The sequence below is a fragment of the Microcaecilia unicolor genome, chromosome 8 (assembly GCF_901765095.1).
Source record: "Microcaecilia unicolor chromosome 8, aMicUni1.1, whole genome shotgun sequence".
NCBI classification, from domain to species: Eukaryota; Metazoa; Chordata; class Amphibia; order Gymnophiona; family Siphonopidae; genus Microcaecilia; species Microcaecilia unicolor.
Genome location: NC_044038.1, coordinates 120,524,540 through 120,543,625, shown reverse-complemented (window position 1 = coordinate 120,543,625; position 19,086 = coordinate 120,524,540). Strand labels below are relative to the sequence as shown.

General features: G+C 48.7%; 1 protein-coding gene across 6 annotated transcripts in view; it reads right to left on the bottom strand.

Annotated features, from left to right (window-relative positions):
• Nucleotides 1-19,086, bottom strand: part of RUFY1 (RUN and FYVE domain containing 1) — a 744,748-nt gene that overhangs the window by 698,654 nt on the left and 27,008 nt on the right. For 5 of the 6 annotated variants that reach the window (XM_030213172.1, XM_030213171.1, XM_030213174.1 and 2 more), the window contains one exon: nucleotides 18,916-19,077. The exons of the other annotated variant lie outside the window; for it this stretch is intronic. In XM_030213172.1, coding sequence (XP_030069032.1) covers nucleotides 18,916-19,072 — 157 coding nt within the window. In that variant the 5' untranslated portion in view covers nucleotides 19,073-19,077. The remainder of the gene's footprint in view (nucleotides 1-18,915; nucleotides 19,078-19,086) is intronic. 6 annotated transcript variants of the gene reach the window in all.

Below are 19,086 nucleotides of genomic sequence, written 5' to 3'. Positions count from 1 at the left end.
CAGCGTTGGCACAGAAACGGCTTGACTTATTTACTACAGATACTGACAGATGATGGCCACATTCAATCATTTCAATATATCAGGGCTACTTTTCAACTCCCACAATCAGACTTTTATTATTACCTCCAACTGAAGCATTATATTTCTACTTTGGCGTGGGAGGACTTAACTGAGGATGCCCAAGAAGAGTTATCCTCCGCCTTTTCCTTGAACTCGCAAAATAAAGTTCCGCTAAGAATGTATCACAGACATATTAGAGATACGGTACAGGAACCTGACTATAATAAGTTAGCACGGACTTGGAGTTCGGATTTGGGGATCGAAGTATCCAGTCAACTACTAAAGACACACATCTTGTCCCTACGAGGAATTTGCAAAATGACAGGCCTCTGGGAGCAGCAATACAAGGTTGTAATGCGCCTTTTTATTGCACCACACAGAGCGTTTCACCTAGGAGTTTCCTCTGATGGGGCGTGCCCCAAATGTGGAGCACCAGGAGTCCTTTTGGGGCATATGTTTTGGAGTTGCCCCAAAATAGTAAACTTTTGGAAAACCCTATTAAACATTGTTTCTAGAATGTGGCATAACAAATGGAGATATCTCTATATATAAAAGGCAACACCAACGTTCTATGAAGCCTCCAACCGAAAGTGTGAAGGGGGAGAGATATCCGGTTTCCCCATGAGTGTCTGCCCCGCCCTCGCTCTCTCTCTAACACAAACAGTGAAGGAAAACAGCAAAGCAGGAAATCAAATCGCTCTCTCTGTAACAATGAAGGACTCAGGGGGGGAGGGGAGAGAGGGCAGGAACACACACACTCCCACATGCACACAGAAGAAAACCTTGCTAGCCCCCGTTTCATTTGCATCAGAAACGGGGCTTTTTTACTAGTAACATATATTTGTTATTTGGGAGTCCGAGATTGGTGTCCCCAACCCCAGCAGGCTACCAGGGATTTGTGACCCGAGCAACTATGATAGCCAAAAAAGTAATACTTGCAGAATGGATTACAAATAAAATGCCAACAATCCCGCAATGGAGATGCCGAATGATTTGCCTCATGAAATTTGAGAGGAGAATGGTAGATCACACCTCCAGTTTTACAGAGGAGGACTATTGTAAGATTTGGACTCCATTCTGGATGACGCTGCCAGCAGCGACAAAGGGACACGTATTGAATATGTAACTTTGTAAGCATTGGATTAGTACATAAGGATATATAGAACAACATACCACTGGAGTGGGAGGGCTGAAGGGAGGGGGGGTGTAACAAGTAAAGATGATGCAAATTGCAGTGCTGGTTTGTTATAACTGTGAGTAAGTTTGAGTTGTGTACAAGTGTTGTCACCATCAATTAACAGATTTAACCATTATAAAGGAGATAGAATATTGGGAGGGGAGAGTTGGACAGGAGTTAAGTAAAAAAAAAAGTGATGACTATTGTTCATAAAATATTGCATGTTGTTCATTGTTTGGTTGCATTATATGTTATTGCCTTGACTGCTATGGTATTGTATTGCTGCAGTGTCATCAATAAAAACGTTGAAACATAAAAAGTAGATAGAGCACCTTTTAAACTAGAAACTGAGGGGGGGGGGGGGGAGACCGACAGTCACTCAAAAGTGCATGGTTCAGGATAAGGTATCTTTCAAAGATATCACCAAAACAGGGAAGATAGGCTATCCTGATAGTGATAGTGAGGTTGCAAAAGAGACCGTAGTACATTATGAGGCTCATTTTCAAAGCACTTAGCCTCCCAAAGTTCCATAGAAACCTATGGAACTTAGCCTCCCAAAGTGCTTTGAAAATATGCCTCCAGGTGTCCTTAAATAAAAATCAGACAAAAGATTGCAAATCAATGCTGTCAAGTACTGAGCATGATGTAAACAGCAACAACAAACAGTTTGAAATGTCTATATGCAAATGCCAGGAGCCCAAGAAATAAGATGGGAGAGTTAGAATATATTGCACTAAATGAAAAATCCTATATAATCAAACTCATCCTCAATGTTCTGAGGACACTGACGTCACTGTCAGTTCCTCAGGGCACTTCCTGCCGGTTCGAAGCCTTCGTGGTGGTGAAGCCACCGAAAACACAGTGTTAGGGCCCCGCCCTCACGTCAAACGTGATGACATCGAGGGCGGAGCAACGTCAGCAAATTAAAGGTGGCGAGCCCAGGTCAGCAACAATGGCGGAGGAATGCAGACGGGGTGAGTAGGAAGGGAGGTGGGGGGGGAGGTCCGGAAGGAAACCGTGCTAGCGCCCGTTTCATTGCCGCAAGAAATGGGCATGTTTTACTAGTTAGATATAATAGGCATCTATGAGACCTGGTGGAAGGAGGATAACCAGTGGGACACTGTCATACCAGGATACAAATTATATCTTAGTGATAGGGTGGATCGAATTGGTGGAGGGGTAGCATTGTATATTAAGGAGAGCCTTAAATCTAATAGATTGAAAATTCTGCAGGAAACAAAACACTTTTTGGAATCGCTAAGGATTGAAATTCCATATGTAAAGATGAAAAGGACAGTGATAGGAGTGTACTACCGTCCGCCTGGTCAGGATGAACAGACGGATGCAGAAGTGTTAAAAGAAATTAGGGAGGCTAACAAACTGGGCAACACCATAATAATGGGTGATTTCAATTACCCCAATATTGACTGGGTAAATGTAACATCAGGGCACGCTAGAGAGGTAAATTTCCTTGATGACATCAAGGACTGCTTTATGGAGAAGTTGATATAGAAGCCAACGAGAGAAGGAAAAATTATAGACCTAGTCCTTAGTGGAGCGCATGAACTGGTGCGGGAGGTAATGGTGCTGGGGTCGCTTGATAACAGTAATCATAATATGATCGGATTTGATATTAGCTTTGAAGTAAGTATACATAGGAAGTAAGTAAGTAAGTATACATTAGCTTTTAACTTTAAAAAAGGAGACTATGATAAAATGAGAACAGTGAAAAGGAAAAAAAAAAAAAAAAAAAAAAAAAAAAACTTACATCAGGCATGGATGTTGTTCAAAAACACCATCCTGGAAGCCCAGGCCAACTATAATCCGCATATTAAGAGAGGAGGACGGAAGACCAAACGACAGCCGGAATAGTTAAAAAGTGAGGTGAAGGAAGCTATTAGAGCTAAAAGAAAATCCTTCAGAAAATGGAAGGAACCGACTGAAAATATTAAGAAACAGCATAAGGAATGTCAAGTCAAAAGCAAAGCGTTGATAAGGAAGGCTAAGAGGGACTTCGAAAAAAAGATTGCGTTGGAGGCAAACATATTAAAAAAATGTTTAGGTATATTTATTTATTTGGATTTATTTACCACCTTTTTGAAGGAATTCACTCAAGGAGATGTACAGTAAGAATAGATCATGCATGAGCAATAGACAATTATAAAAATATTAAAAGAAGCCGGCAAAAGAATCGGTTGGACCACTAAATGACCGAGGGGTAAAAGGGGCGATCAGGGAAGACAAAGCCGTAGCGGAGAGATTAATTCTTTACTTGTCTTCACTGAGGAAGATTTGGGAGAGATACCGGTGCCAGTAATGGTATTCGAAGCTGATGAGTCGGAGGAACTGAATGAATTCTCTATAAACCTGGAGGATGTAATGGGGCAGCTCTACAAATTGAAGAGTAGCAAATCTCCTGGACCGGATGGTATTCATCCCAGAGTACTGACAGAACTGAAAAATGAACTTGTGAAGCTATTGTTAGTAATATGTAATTTATCCTTAAAATCGAGCATGGTACCGGAGGGTGGCCAATGTAAAGGAAAATTAGGTTCTTCCCTTGGTAATTTTCTTTCCTTTAGTCACAGCAGATGAATCCATTAACTGATGGATTGTATCCGCCTACCAGCAGGTGGAGATAGAGAACACTGAATGCACATGGTGTTCCTGGACGCCCAGCCCCCTCTGCCTTCAGTATATGAAATTTCCAACGCAGAGTGAATAAGAAAGGCAAAACAACAAACTTTCCTCACAGAGAACAAAGCACTCCCTAAGTAGGGTGGGAACAGGCAACTCCGCGAGCAAGCACTTGCGCTCCAAAATGCACATCCTGCCGCGCTGCCACATCCAGCCTGTAATGCCACACAAATGAGAGCTGAGAAGCCCAGGTAGCTGCACGACAGATCTCCTGAAGAGAAAAAAAAACATCCGTTTCAGCCCATGAAGAGGACATTGCCCTCGTAGAGTTCGCTTTAAACGCTTCAGGCGGCGACCGCCCTGAAAGCAGATAAGCAGAAAAAAAAGAGTTCCTTAAGCCAGCGGGCTATAGTGGCCTTAGACACTGGAAACCCCCGTCGGGGACCTGCCAACAGAACAAATAAATGATCAGAATTCCTCAACTCATTTGACATCTGCAGATATTGCCACAGAGCCCTGCAAACATCCAAAAGGCACAATTGCCCAAAGGAGTCCGGAAACTCCTCCTTAGAGAAAGAAGGAAGGAAGATGGGCTGGTTGAGGTGAAAAGCTGAAACCACCTTAGGCAGAAAGGAAGGCACCGTACGAACAGTTACCCCGGATTCCGAGAACTGTTTTTAAATCTATGCTGAAAGCTCACCTTTTCACTACTGCCTTTGGCGCCTAACCGCTACTCATTTGCCCTCCTCCTCCCCTGTTCCTCTTTACCCTGTAATTCCCTTGCCCGTAACGTTTTGTCTGTCTGTTTTACCTAGATTGTAAGCTCTTTGAGCAGGGACTGTCTCTCTATGTCAAACGTTCAGCGCTGCGTGCGTCTGGTAGCGCTATATAAATGCTGTTAGTAGTAGTAGGAAAGGATCCCGACAGGAAAGAGCCTGAAGCGCAGACACTCTCCTTGCCGACGTCACTGCCACTAAGAAAAACTGTCTTGAGAGTCACATCCTTCTCAGAAGCACGTTTAAGAGGCTCAAATGGAGATAGCTGGCACGCCTTAACATGAGCCCTAGGTTCCAAGCCGGACAGGGCGACTGCAAAGGAGAACGGAGATGAAGCGCCCCTCTGAGAAATCAGACAATATCCGGATGAGCAGCAAGGGACAAGCCGGACACTTTTCCCCGGAAGCAGGCCAACGCTGCCACTTGAACTCAAAGGGAATTGTAGGCCAGGCCCTTTTGTAGCCCGTCCTGCAAAAAGTCCAGCAAAAGTGAGACTGTCGCCAGAGTCTGCAAAATAGCCTTTGGAGTATATCACGCCTCAAAAGTGCGCCAGATCCGAGCATAAGTCGCAGAAATAGACCCCGTGCGAGCCTGCAAGAGCATGGCAATAACCTTATTAGAATAGCCCTTGTCCCTCAATTGCGCCCTCTCAAGAGCCAGGCCCCTAAGACCAAAGCGGCAAGGATCTTCCATAGTCACCGGACCCTGAACTAACAAGTTCGGAACCCAAGGCAAAGGAAGAGGCGCGTCTACCAGCATCCGCCGGAGATCCGCATACCACGGACGCCTTTGGCAATCCGGGGCGATGAGAATCACCAATCCTCGGTGCAGGCGAATCCGAAGTAATACTCACCCTATCAAGGGCCAAGGAGGGAACACATACAGGAGGCCCGGGCATCCAACCCCGCCGAGCGAGGATCTCTCCTTCTGCTGAAAAAGCGAGGGACTTTGGCGTTTACGTTTGACGCAATGAGGTCCAAGTCTGGAGTCCCCCATTTGACACAAATCTGAAGAAAATTTCTTCCACCAGTTTCCATTCCGACGGATCGATCTGATGCCTGCTGAGGAAATCGGCTTGTACATTGCTCTGACCGGCTATGTGAGGCACGGACAGCAGCTCTAGGTGGCACTCGGCCCAGTCGCAGATCTGAGACGCCTCCGCAGCCAGGGCCCTACACTGAGTGCCGCCCTGACGATTGATGTAGGCCACTGCTGTCATGTTGTCTGACAGAACTCGGACAGGAAGACCCTTCAGCGTCCTGTGGAAGGCCAGAAGAGCCTGGAATATTGCTCAGTTCCAAGCGATTGATGGACCACAGACCCTGAGCATAGCGTCCCCGGCAACGAGCTCCCCAGCCCAAAAGGCTGGCATCCGTTATCACCAGACACCAAAACGGAAGAGCCAGTGGTATCCCCTGCCGCAGCATGCTGTCGAAAAGCCACCAATCCATACTGCACTGGGCCGCAGGAAACCATCTTAGTCTGCGTTTGTATTCCTGGGAAATCGGAGACCATTGCTGAAGCACAGCAAGCTGCAGCGGCCTCATGTGAGCTCACGCCCAGTAAACCACCTTTATGGTGGCCGACATCGATCCCAGGAAGTAAACAAAATCCCAAGCTCGAGGACGAGGCATCCGCAGAAGGACCTGATTCTGAAGCTTGAGACACCTGTTGTCGGGAAGAAAAATGAACCCCGAAGCCGTGTCGAACCGGACCCCCAAATACTCGAGAGACAGAGGGGGTCCAGGTGACTTTTGGGCATAATGACTACCCAGCCCAGAGTCTGAAGAACTGTAACAACTCTGGCCGTGGCAAGTCGGCTTTCATCTGCCGAATCCGCTCTGATGAGCCAGTCGTTGAGATAAGGTGAACTCTGATACCCTCTCGCCTGAGAAAGGCAGCCACCACTACCATCAGCTTGGAAAAAGTCCGAGGGGCAGTTGCCAGGCCGAAAGGCAAGGCGTGAAACTGGAAATGTTGGCTCAATACCACAAACTGGAGAAACCTCTGATGCGGCGGCCAGATGGGAATATGCAAATACGCTTCCTTGAGGTCCAGAGAAGTGAGAAACTCTACTGGATAAACCGCCGCAATGACGAAGCGCAGGGTTTCCATGCGGAAGTGTCGCACTCCTAAGGCCTCGTTGACTCTGCGTAAGTCAAGGATAGGTCTGAACAACCCGCCTTTGAGGCACCACAAAATAGATGGAGCAGTGACCGCAGCCGCGTTCGGCAGGAGGAACAGAACCACCGCTCCAAGCTTCAGCAACACCTGCAAGGTCTCCTATACTGCCTCCCGCTTGACGGCAGTGCCGCATCGGGACTCCAAAAACGCGTCTCCCACCAGGGCAGCAAATTCTAGTCGGTAACCTTCTCTGATCAGGTCCAGGACCCACTGATCCGAAGTAATCTTGGTCCACTCCTTGAGAAAGAGGGAGAGACGACCCCCTACTGCAGGAACCGACTAGTGGACCGGCGCCCCATCATTGTGGAGGACGCCCCTGAACTCCTGGGCGTTGCCCAGACGCCGCAGCGCGTTTGTCCGAATGAAAGGCGTTCCTTTGCTGGAAATGGGTACGTTGACCAAACAACACAGAGCGCCCCAGGAGATACCTGCGAGCTTCGCAAAAACGTGGCCTGGAAGAGGAGGGAAAAGAAGGACTTTTGGAAGAAGGCCTCGGCCTATCCTCAGGCAACCGTTGGGACTTAGAGTCCCCTAGGTCCTTAACAATCTTCTCCAAATCCTCCCCAAATACAAGAAGGCCCCGAAAGGGTAATCTCACCAGCCTTTGTTTAGAAGCCATGTCAGCCGCCCAATGCCGGAGCCAAAGATGGCGGCAGGCAGCAACCGCCACCAACATCTGCTTAGCCGAAGCTCTGACCAGAACATAAAGAGCATCAGCCAAGAAAGACAGTGCAGACTCCATACACGGGTCGACCTCAGCGAGGGAACCTGCTCCATCGGCGGGCTGCTCAACCATCTGCTGCAACCAGGAAAGGCAGGCCTGAGCTGCATAGGAAATGCAAATAGCCGCCCGTAAGGAAAGGCCCGAGATTTCAAAGGACCGCTTCAGCACGGATTCCAGCCGCCGGTCCTGCATATCTTTCAAAGCAACCCTTCCCTCCACAGCCCAGTCACTGACTAACGCATCCACTTTAGGCATCCCAAAGAGGGCCAACTTTCACTCAGAGGGTAAAGGTGACACATAGCCCTGGCCACCTTCAAGGGACCATCAGGGTCAGACCATTGAGCTGAAATAAGCTCTTGGATGGAAGCATGCACGGGAAAAGCTCGAGAAGGCTTCTTAGTACTAGCCATCCTAGGATTAATAGAAGAGGCAGTGCCCTCGTCAGAATCTTCAACACAAAGGGCCTGTAAGGCATCAGAAATGAGAGCAGGCAGCTCGTCGCAGTGGAAAATCCGAACCACTTTAGGGTCATCCAACTCCTGTGGCAAGCAGCCACCCTTGTCTGGATCATCAGTCCGTGAGGGCCTGCCCGACCCCTCAGACTCCCCGAAACTAGACCACGGGGGAGAAAGGGATGAAGAGTCCACCTCAGACGGGGTATTCACTTGTCTATGCTTAGCGTCAGCCAAAGGCTCGGGGGAAGAAATAAAGTCTCCAGCAGACGCTGGGCTATCAAGAACTGGAGGCAACCCAGTCCGAAAGGAATTGTCAGGAGCCTCAGGCAGTGCTCATTTTAACATAAAAGCCTTATGCATCAGCAGCACAAATTCAGGGGAGAAAAACTCATCCTGTACTTCCAAGCTCCTCTAGAAACATCGAAACGAGGTGTCCCCCTACACTCAGACCCCTCCGCAACCACGAGGGTCGAGTCACACGGTGCCTCCAAGATGGCGCCTGCTGCCAACTCCGTCGGGCGGGAAGACACCGCCCGCCATGCTCGTGCCAGCATTAGCATCTAGGCAGCATGAGCTGCAAAGCCCTGCGTTTCCCACAGTGGGAGCAGCGCTTAACCCCTTCAGCAGCCATCAAATACAGAAAACAAAACTTACCCCACAAAGAGAGCTGTCAGCGGGAACCTCCCTGGAGGAGCTGGGCACCACTCTCACCTCAGGAGTCCAAGTCAAACGAGCTTCGGTCAAGCTGCACCGAACCAGGAGCTCTGGAGAAAGCCTCAGAAATCGCTATGCTGAAAAAGCGAGCCTCTCTTCTTTTTTATTTTTTTTTTTACTGTGAGGAAAGTTAGAGAGGCAGGCAGCCACAAAGGAACTCCGGGAGGAGGGGGAATGGGGTAAGGCAGGGACAGGGAAAAACCAAGTATGCCTTTAAAGTGGGCACCACCAGCCACAACACCACCTTCCCCCCCCCCCCCCCCCCGCTCTACTGGCAAAGCACAGGAGCCACCCCAGGCAGAACTCCAGGAGCTGAGAAAGCAACGTCCACACCTGCTGGGAGATAGAGATATACTGAAGGCAGAGGGGGCTGGGCGTCCAGGAACACAATGTGCTTTCGGTGTTCTCTATCTCCACCTGCTGGTAGGCGGATACAACCTATCAGTTAATGGATTCATCTGCTGTTCATGACAAGGAAGGTAAAATTATGTATCATACCTGATAATTTTCTTTCCATTAATCATAGCTGATCAATCCATAGACTGGTGGGTTGTGTCCATCTACCTGCAGGTGGAGATAGAGAGCAATCCTTTTGCCTCCCTATATGTGGTCATCTGCTGCCGGAAACTCCTCAGTATGTCGATATCAAAGCTCCATCCGCAGGACTCAGCACTTAGAGAATTACACCCACAAAGGGACACTCTGCCCAGCTCACCACCGCCGAAACGGGGGAGGGGAATTAACCCAGCTCATCCCCACACAAGTGGGGGAGGGGAATCCGTCCAGCTCATCCCCGCGGAGCGGGGGAGGGACACCACACCCGCCGATGCGGGGGGATCTGGCTTATCCTGCAACCGCAACCGCGGGAGGAGCTGACTGACCCTACCACCGCCGAAGCGGGAGGGGTACAAAGCTGCCCTACAGCTGCACGAAGCGGGAGGGAGTGCCGGAACAATTTAGGTCTCAATCCAGCTCCGTAAAACGGAGGGGAGAGGAATGCAGCAGCTCACTGTAACACAAAATCGTCTCAACTCCTGAAGAATCCAATTGAAAAAACTTGAACATGAAGTCCTCCTGAACAGGAACTGAAGACTAAACTTGAACCTGAAATGCAACCAGAATAAAAACAGTACAGATATCTGGGCGGGGCTATGGATTGATCAGCTATGATTAATGGAAAGAAAATTATCAGGTATGATACATAATTTTACCTTCCATATCATCATGCTGATCAATCCATAGACTGGTGGGATGTACCGAAGCAGTACTCACCCAGGGCGGGACATAGAAATCCCTGACCGCAACACTGAAGCTCCAAACTGGGCCTCCGCCCGAGCAGCCACAGTCAAGCGGTAATGCCTGGAGAAGGTATGAGCCGATGCCCAAGTTGCCGCCTTGCAAATCTCTTCCAAGGAGACGGACCCGGCCTCCGCCATCGAGGCCGCCTGAGCTCTAGTGGAGTGAGCCTTCAGCCGAATAGACGGCACCTTCCCTGCAGCCACATAAGCCGCTGCAATGGCTTCCTTGACCCATCTTGCCACTGTAGGCTTAGCAGCCTGCAGACCCTTACGAGGACCTGCTAACAGGACAAACAGATGATCCGACTTCCAGAAATCATTGGTCACTTCCAAGTATCTGATGATGACTCGTCTCACATCTAGATATTTGAGAGCAGAGTACTCCTCTGGGTAGTCCTCCCTACGAAAGGATGGGAGACGGAGCTGCTGATTCACTTGGAAGCGAGAAACAATCTTGGGCAGGAAGGAAGGCACTGTGCGAATAGACACTCCTGCCTCAGTGAACTGCAGAAAGGGCTCTCGACATGATAGCGCCTGGAGCTCGGAAACTCTTCTGGCTGAAGTGATAGCCACCAAAAAGACTGCTTTCAACGTCAGGTCTTTCAGAGATGCCCTCGACAAGGGTTCAAAAGGCAGCTTCTGCAAGGCTCTTAGCACCAGATTGAGATTCCACGCAAGTACCACTGAGTGCAGAGGAGGGCGTAGGTGATTAACTCCCTTGAGAAAGCACACCACATCTGGCTGCGAAGTCAGGGAAGCACCCTTCAGGCAGCCCCTGAAGCAAGCCAGAGCCACTACCTGGACTTTAAGGGAACTGAGCGACAGGCCTTTCTCCAGACCTTCTTGCAGGAACGCCAACACTGAAGAAATTGGAGCAGTGAAGGGAGAAAGTGAGCCTGCCTCACACCACGATGCAAAGGTACGCCAAACCCTGGCGTAAGCAGTAGAAGTAGAGTGCTTCCTCGCTCTCAGCATAGTGGCGATGACCTTGTCTGAGAAGCCTTTCTTCCTCAGACGCTGCCGCTCAATAGCCAGGCCGTAAGACCAAAGTGGGAGGGATCCTCCATCACCACGGGACCCTGATGCAACAGGCCCTGCTCTGCTGGCAGTCGCAGAGGTCCGTCCACTGAGAGCCTGATTAAGTCCATATACCAGGGATGTCTGGGCCAGTCCGGACCCACCAGGATTACCCGGCCCGGATGCTTTGCCACCCGGTCTAGCACCCTGCCCAACATGGGCCAGGGCGGGAACACATAAAGAAGCTCCTGTGTCGGCCACTGTTGGAGAAGAGCATCTACTCCCAGAGATCGAGGGTCCCGTCCTCTGCTGAAAAAGCGCGGCACTTGGCAATTGGCCGATGACGCCATCAGATCTAGGCTCGGCTGGCCCCAGCGCTTCGTGATGTCGAAGAACGCCTGAGCCGATAGCTGCCACTCTCCGGGATCCAAGGTATGGCGACTGAGAAAGTCTGCCTGGACATTCATGACTCCAGCAATGTGGGCCGCCGACAGCTGTTCCAGGTTCGCTTCCGCCCACTGGCATAGATTCATGGCCTCCTTGGCTAGAGGGGCGCTCTTGGTACCTCCCTGGCGATTGACATAGGCCACAGCCGTGGCACTGTCCGACAGGACCCGTACTGGCTTCAACGCCAGTACCGGGAGAAACTCCAAAAGCGCCAACCGAATGGCTCTGAGTTCCAGGAGGTTGATAGACCACTTTGCCTCTGCAGGAGACCAGAGCCCCTGCGCTGTCCTTCCCAAGCAATGGGCTCCCCAGCCCGTCAAAGAGGCATCCGTCGTGACGACAACCCACTCTGGGGTCAAAAGAGGCATCCCTGCGGACAACTTGTCTGTCCTCAGCCACCAGCTCAGCGCCTTGCGCACCGCTAGGTCCAAGGAAAGGCGCACAGCGTAATCCTCCGACACTGGAGTCCAGCGCTGCAGCAGAGAGAGTTGTAGTGGTCTCATATGAGCCCTGGCCCAGGGCACTACTTCCATCGTGGCCATCATAGAGCCCAACAGCTGCACATAGTCCCAAGCCCGAAGAGAAGAGGCTACTAGGAACTGGTCCACCTGAGCCTGAAGCTTGACAATTCGATTGTCCGGCAGGAACACTCTGCCCACTTGGGTGTCGAAACGAACTCCCAGATATTCCAGGGACTGAGTCGGGCGCAGCTGGCTTTTCTCCCAGTTGATGATCCACCCCAGGGAGCTCAGAAGAGCAATCACCCGGTCTACAGCTCTGCCGCACTCTGCATAAGAGGGGGCTAGGATCAACCAGTCGTCCAGATAAGGATGGACTTGTACTCCTTCCTTTCGAAGGAAGGCCGCGATGACCACCATTACTTTGGAGAAGGTCCGCGGAGCAGTAGCCAACCCGAACGGGAGGGCTCTGAACTGGAAGTGTCGGCCCAGGACTGCAAAACGCAGAAAGCGTTGAGGAGGAGGCCAGATGGGAATATGCAGGTAAGCTTCCTTGATGTCCAAGGATGCCAGGAACTCCCCTGCCTTCACTGCCGCTATAACAGAGCGGAGAGTCTCCATTTGGAAGTGCCGAACTTTCAAGGCCCGATTGACCCCTTTGAGGTCGAGGATAGGCCGTACAGAACCTCCTTTCTTTGGTACCACAAAGTAAATGGAGTAATGTCCCTTGCCAAGCTGATCTTCTGGCACCGGAATGACCGCACCCAGGCGGATCAGATTGTCCAAAGTCTGCTGCACTGCCACAGCTTTGACCGGAGACTTGCAGGGAGAGAATACAAACCCGTCTCTTAAGGGTCGGCAGAACTCTAGCTTGTAGCCGTCTCTGATGACTTCCAGGACCCAAGCGTCTGAAGTTACCCTGGTCCACTCGCCCAGAAACGAGGACAGGCGTTCTCCAATCTGCACTGGGCCATGGACCAGGGCCCCGTCATTGGGTACGAGACCCTGGGGGAGGACCGGAGGAAGCATCTCCGGGACGGCGGTCTCTGCGAAAGGAATGCTGCTTGGGGGAGAAGTTCCTCTTGAAGGAAGAGGGAGCAGAGGAGCCCGACTTGCCCGGGCGATACCGACGGGCTTCCTGAAACCGTCCTTTGGAGGACCCAGGGCGAGCACCACTGGCCCGAGCCCTGACCTCTGGTAACCTCTTGCCCTTAGACGTGCCGAGATCGGTCACAATTTTGTCCAGCTCGACCCCAAAAAGCAGCTTGCCTTTAAAAGGCAACTTAGCCAGGCGAGACTTAGAGGCGTGGTCCGCAGACCAATGCTTCAGCCAAAGCCACTGCCGCGCAGAGACTGTCTGAGCCATACCTTTAGCTGAGGCTCTCAAGACATCATACAGCAAGTCTGCCAAATAAGCCAAGCCCGATTCCAGGGCCGGCCAATCAGCCCTCAAGGAAGGATCCGAGGGGGAAGCCTGCTGCACAATCGTCAGGCACGCCCTGGCCACATAGGAGCCACAAACTGAGGCCTGCAAACTTAAAGCAGCCGCCTCGAAGGACAACCTTAAGGCCGCCTCCAATCTTCTGTCTTGGGCGTCCTTTAGGGCCGTGCCACCTTCCACTGGCAAGGCTGTTTTCTTAGTCACCGCAGTGATTAAAGAATCCACTGTAGGCCAAAGAAAGGCCTCCCGTTCACCTTCAGGCAGAGGATAGATGCGGGACATAGCCCTAGCCACTTTGAGGCTCGCTTCTGGGACACCCCTTTGAGCCGAAATCAAGGTGCGCATGGCTTCATGCACGTGGAAGGTTCTAGGCGGGCGCTTCGTCCCCAGCATAATGGCGGAGCCAACAGAGGCTGAGGGAGAGACGTCCTCCGGAGAGGAAATCTTCAAAATGCTCATGGCCTGCACTAACAGGTTGGGCAAATCCTCTGAGCGAAAGATCCGCGCTGCAGAGGGGTCATCCGCTCCATCCGAGCGGGAATCCGTCTCCTCCAAGGAATCCCCAAAGGACCGTTGGGAGAACTCAGATACGCTGCCCTCATCTACATCAGAGGAGAGAGAGTCCTCTAGGGCCTGGAAATCCACCCGAGGGCGTTTACTTCCGGAGGCCTCAACCCCTTTATCTGACAGGGGGGCAGGGGCAGCGTTTTGCATAAGAAAAGCCTGATGCAGCAGCAAAATGAACTCAGGGGAGAATCCCCCCGAACTGTGCACTTCTGCAGCTTGGGCCACGGCCCTAGCCGCACCCTCAACCGGCGCTCGCAAGAGTGGGGGAGAAACGTGCTGCGCATCCAAAATGGCGTCCGGCGCGAAACTCCGAGAAGGAGCCGCGCGGGAAGAACGGCGCTTAACTTTGGCCGCTTTCTTACCGTCGCCCGAATCAAGGGCGACCATAGTATTAACGTCTCCCAGCTCGAGGGCGGCCCAAGAAGAAGCCGTCCGAGCAGAGTGGCCGGCCAACATGGAGTGGGTGAGCAGCGGGGGATGGGCGCTTATGGCGGGAAAAACCGCCACACCGGAGGAGGAACCGGGACACTGACCGGACTCCAAACTGATGCCTAACAAAGGCGATTCAGGTTTTGAAATCCCCGCTAGACGCACCCACGCGGTCCGGGGAGCGAATCCTCGCGCCCTCGCCCTCCGACGCCATAAGCCACGTGGAGACCGAACGGGGAACCCCCTGCCTGCTATAAAAAGGTAAAAATTACCTGCTTCTCGCTCCGGGCTGTAACGAACTGGTGTCCCAGTGAGCAGCTGCAATAAACGTTGAAATAAACGTTGAAATAAACGCCCTTAAGGACGTCCAAATTTTTTTTTATTTTTTTTTTTTAACAGAGCCAGCGGGAGGGGGGAGAAAAGGAGGGACCTGGCACCACCAGGTTTGCACTTGCTCAAGAAGAGCCCTCAACCCCAGGTACTCAACAAAACCTAAAAATTAGGCTTGGAGTCCTAGCCAGAGCTGCTGCTGTGTGTGACCACCACCTGCTGAGATAGAGAACATACTGAGGAGTTTCCAGCAGCACATGACCACATATAGGGAGGCAAAAGGATTGCTCTCTATCTCCACCTGCTGGTAGATGGACACAACCCACCAGTCTATGAATTGATCAGCATGATGATATGGAACGCCGATTTTTTTAAAAGGTTCCAGAGGAAATCCGGGAAAATATAGACCAGTGAGCATATTCAAAAGCATGGATTAATGAGACAAAACCAACATGGATTTAGTGAAGGGAAATCTTGCCTCACCAATCTATCACATTTCTTTGAAGGGGTGAACAAACGTGGATAAAGGTGAGCCGGTTGATATTGTGTATCTGGATTTTCAAAAGGCATTTGACAAAGTACCTCATGATAGACTCCAGAGGAAACAAGAGAGTCATGAGATAGGAAGTAGTGTCCTATTGTGGATTAAAAACTGATTAAAGGATAGAAAACAGAGAGTAAGGTTAAATGGTCAGTATTCTCAATGGAGAAGGATAGTTAGTGGGATTCCCCAGCGGTCTGTGTTGGGACCGCTTCTTTTTAACATATTTATAAATGACCTAGAGATGGGAGTAACTAGTGAGGTAATTAAATTTGCTGATGACACAAAGTTATTCAAAGCCATTAAATCGAGGGGGATTGTGAAAAATTACAAGAGGACCTTACGAGACTGGGAGACTGGGCGTCTAAATGGCAGATGACATTTAATGTGAGCAAGTGCAAAGTGATGCATGTGGGAAAGAGGAACCTGAATTATAGCTACGTCATGCAAGGTTCCATGTTAGGAGTCACGGACCAAGAAAGGGATCTAGGTGTCATCATTGATGATACGTTGAAACCTTCTGCTCAGTGTGCTGCTGCGGCTAAGAAAGCAAATAGAATGTTAGGTATTATTAGGAAAGGAAAGGAAAACAAAACTGAGGATGTTATGATGCCTTTGTATCGGTCCATGGTGCAACTGCACCTTGAATATTGTGTTCAATTTTGGTTGACTCATCTCACAAAAGATATAATGGAATTAGAAGAGCGACAAAAACAATGAAGGGGATGGGACGACTTCCCTATGATTAAAGGCTGAAGCATCTAGGCTCTTCAGCTTGGAGAAGAGAAGGCCTGAGAGGAGATATGATAGAGGACTATAAAATGAGTGGAGTGAAACAGGTAGATGTTAATAGTTTGTTTACTCTTTCCAAAAATGCTAGAACAAAGGGGCACGCGATGAAGCTACAAAGTAGTAAATTTAATACGAAATCAGAGAAAAGTTTTCTTCACTCAACATGTAATTAAACTTTGGAATTCGTTGCCAGAGAATGTGGTAAAGGTGGTTAGCTTAGCAGGGTTTAAAAAGGGTCTGGCCAGCTTCCTAAAGGAAAAGTCCATTATTAAATTGACTTGGGAAGGGGGGGGGGGCTAAGATGGTGGCCGTGTAGGAGGCATTGAAAGAAGCTCTGCTGATATCCACTCTTGACTCCTGATTTTCTTTATAATTACTTATTCAACTATGCCTAAACGGAGAGGAAAACCGCGAGTAGGGCCCGCTACTCCTCTTTTACCTGGAGCGGGAACAATAGATCGCTTCTTTTCGCCAGGTATGCAGACGGGACTGGGATCGCTGCCGGTGGGATTGGGGAGAGGTCTCCCGTTCCCCCAGCTTGACCAAGAGACATCGTTCAGTCCCGAGACGAGGCATCCCCCTCCTATGCCGGCTGTGACGCTGAATTCAGTTCGGGGAACCCCAGAGGCGCAGGACGCAACAGGGTTTCCTGGTACGGGCGCCGAGTCGACGCCTGAGACGCCGGCAAGCTCCACTGCGGAAGCAGCAGGAGCGAGTGGAGGAGATGGCGTCCCTATGGAAGAGCGAGGAGCAGTGGGAGGTCAATCGGACTTAACTTCAATTATTACCTTGGAACTTCCAAGTAAGTCTTTTTTGCCTGAAAAACCTCAACAAATTACGTTGGACAATATTTGGGAAGCACTTGTTGGTTTGGAAGTTTCATTTACACAAAAGTTTACTCAGTTTGATAAGAAATTCAGTTCTGATTCAAAAAACATATCTGAAATGGGTAAGAGATTGATATCTTTGGGCAAAGAAACGGAAGTAAACTGTTCTGCTATAAAAAAAACTCTCAACATATTCAAGTTAACTTAATTAAAGAAAATCTGTATCTTCAAAATAGAATTGAAATATTAGAAAATTACCAACGTTCCAATGCCCTCAGATTGATAAACTTTCCCAAGCAGATTGCCATTTCACCATTGATAACCTTCAAACAATACTTAACTGAAGCCTTAAAGATTCCAGAAAAATCGCATCCACCAATTTCAAAGATTTTCTATGTAGAACCATTTCGTAAGAAAGATTTATCACAAAGAGTTGAAATGAATGTTCAAACTTTGGATTTGACTCAAATTATTGAAGGAGACAATGAGGGCCTGACAACTGCGACACTTAAAGTGACTTTCATACTTCAACCAGATAGAGACTGGATACTAAAACAATTTTTCTTAAATAAAAGACCAGATTTCCTGAACTGTAAAATTAGAATGTATCCTGACGTCTCAAGATCTACCCAAAAGAAAAGACAAGAATTCCTCAAACTGAGACCAAAGGTTTTGCAACTTGGGGCATTATTTTGGCTGAACTTCCCGTGCAAGTGTGTGATAAAATTGAATTCAATCAAATATGTATTTTTTGAGGTGAAACAACTGAACTCTTTTCTGGAAGCTAAGCTGAGAGACCCACAGTCTCCATTAGTAGGGACTTTAACAACTTCAACCCCATAAATAATATATATATTACCTGGCCTGCCATTACTAACTGCCAAGTTAAATTTGGAAGTTGATCTCTAAATTTGATATACATGTTTTTCCTTGAAATTGTGATAACCCCTCGATATTGTGGACTATAGACAAGTATTGATTTCCTATCCTATATTTTTGATATTTTTATCTTTTTTTTTTCCTTTATTGATATTGTTATGAAAAGAAATTTGGAAACTAAATTGTCTTTTTCTGTATTTCAAGATGTAATGCTTGATATTTAAAAGAAAATTTATAAATAAAAATTTAAAAAAAAAAAAAAATTTGACTTGGGAAAATCCACTGCTTATTTCTGGGATAAGCATCATAAAATGTATTGAGCTTTTCTGGGATTTTGCCTAGTATTTGCGACCTGGTTTGGCCACTGTTGGGAGGATACTGGGCTTGATGGACCTTTGGTCTGTCCCAGTGTGGGAATTTATGTACTTATGACCTCATGTTGGAAATTAAGGCCAGTGGCAAACAAACTCCTATGATTTGTGTCCTGAAAATGGCATAGCCAGAACAGGACGGGTTCTGATAGCAAATCCAGTAGTTGGGAAGTGAGGCCAGTGCCGGGCAGACTTCCACAGTCTGTTCCAAAAATGGCAAAGACAGGTCAGGATCAAGTTTCTGTATTTGATATCACTGTTACATCATATGCCAGTGGTTTCCAAACCAGTCCTGGGGCTCCCCAGCCAGTTGGGCTTTCAGGATAAACACAATAAATATTCATGAGAGAAATTTGAATGCTCTGCCTCTTCTGCATTAGAGAGTTGCACAGGACAGAAATTTCACCCATCCCCACCCGTCTCCACAAAAAAAAAAAAAAAAAATAGTGTCCACGGCTTTAACAGGTTTTAAGGTTGAAATTAGAGAGTAAAATCGTTGTTAATTAGCAATATGGTTAGATTGTTCGTTTTTGATCTGACTATGCCATAATAATATAACCATTCTTCAGACTATTGGCATGGTGTTGTGATATTGTCGCATCACACAGAACTGCTTATATGTGACAGGCATGGTAACAGATTGGCAACTGCTCTGGAGGAATATAACCTGCACAGTATGGCAGGGGCAGATCTGGCCACCTTGTTGGGCATATTGCCATCATTTACTGTGTTACTATGTTTGTGCCAGACTGTACATTAACACTATTGAGCTAAAACAAGTAAAGGTTTACCTTTCAATCCATGCTTAAGACAATGTTCCATCACCACAAAGAACTGCTGCAGAGGTGGATAATCTGAATCTAATATTCGACCCAAACTCAGAGCAGATTGAATCAATACTTTTATGCTTAGTTTCATCAGGTTCATTAAATTGACAACATCATCCATAGCAGCTACACAAA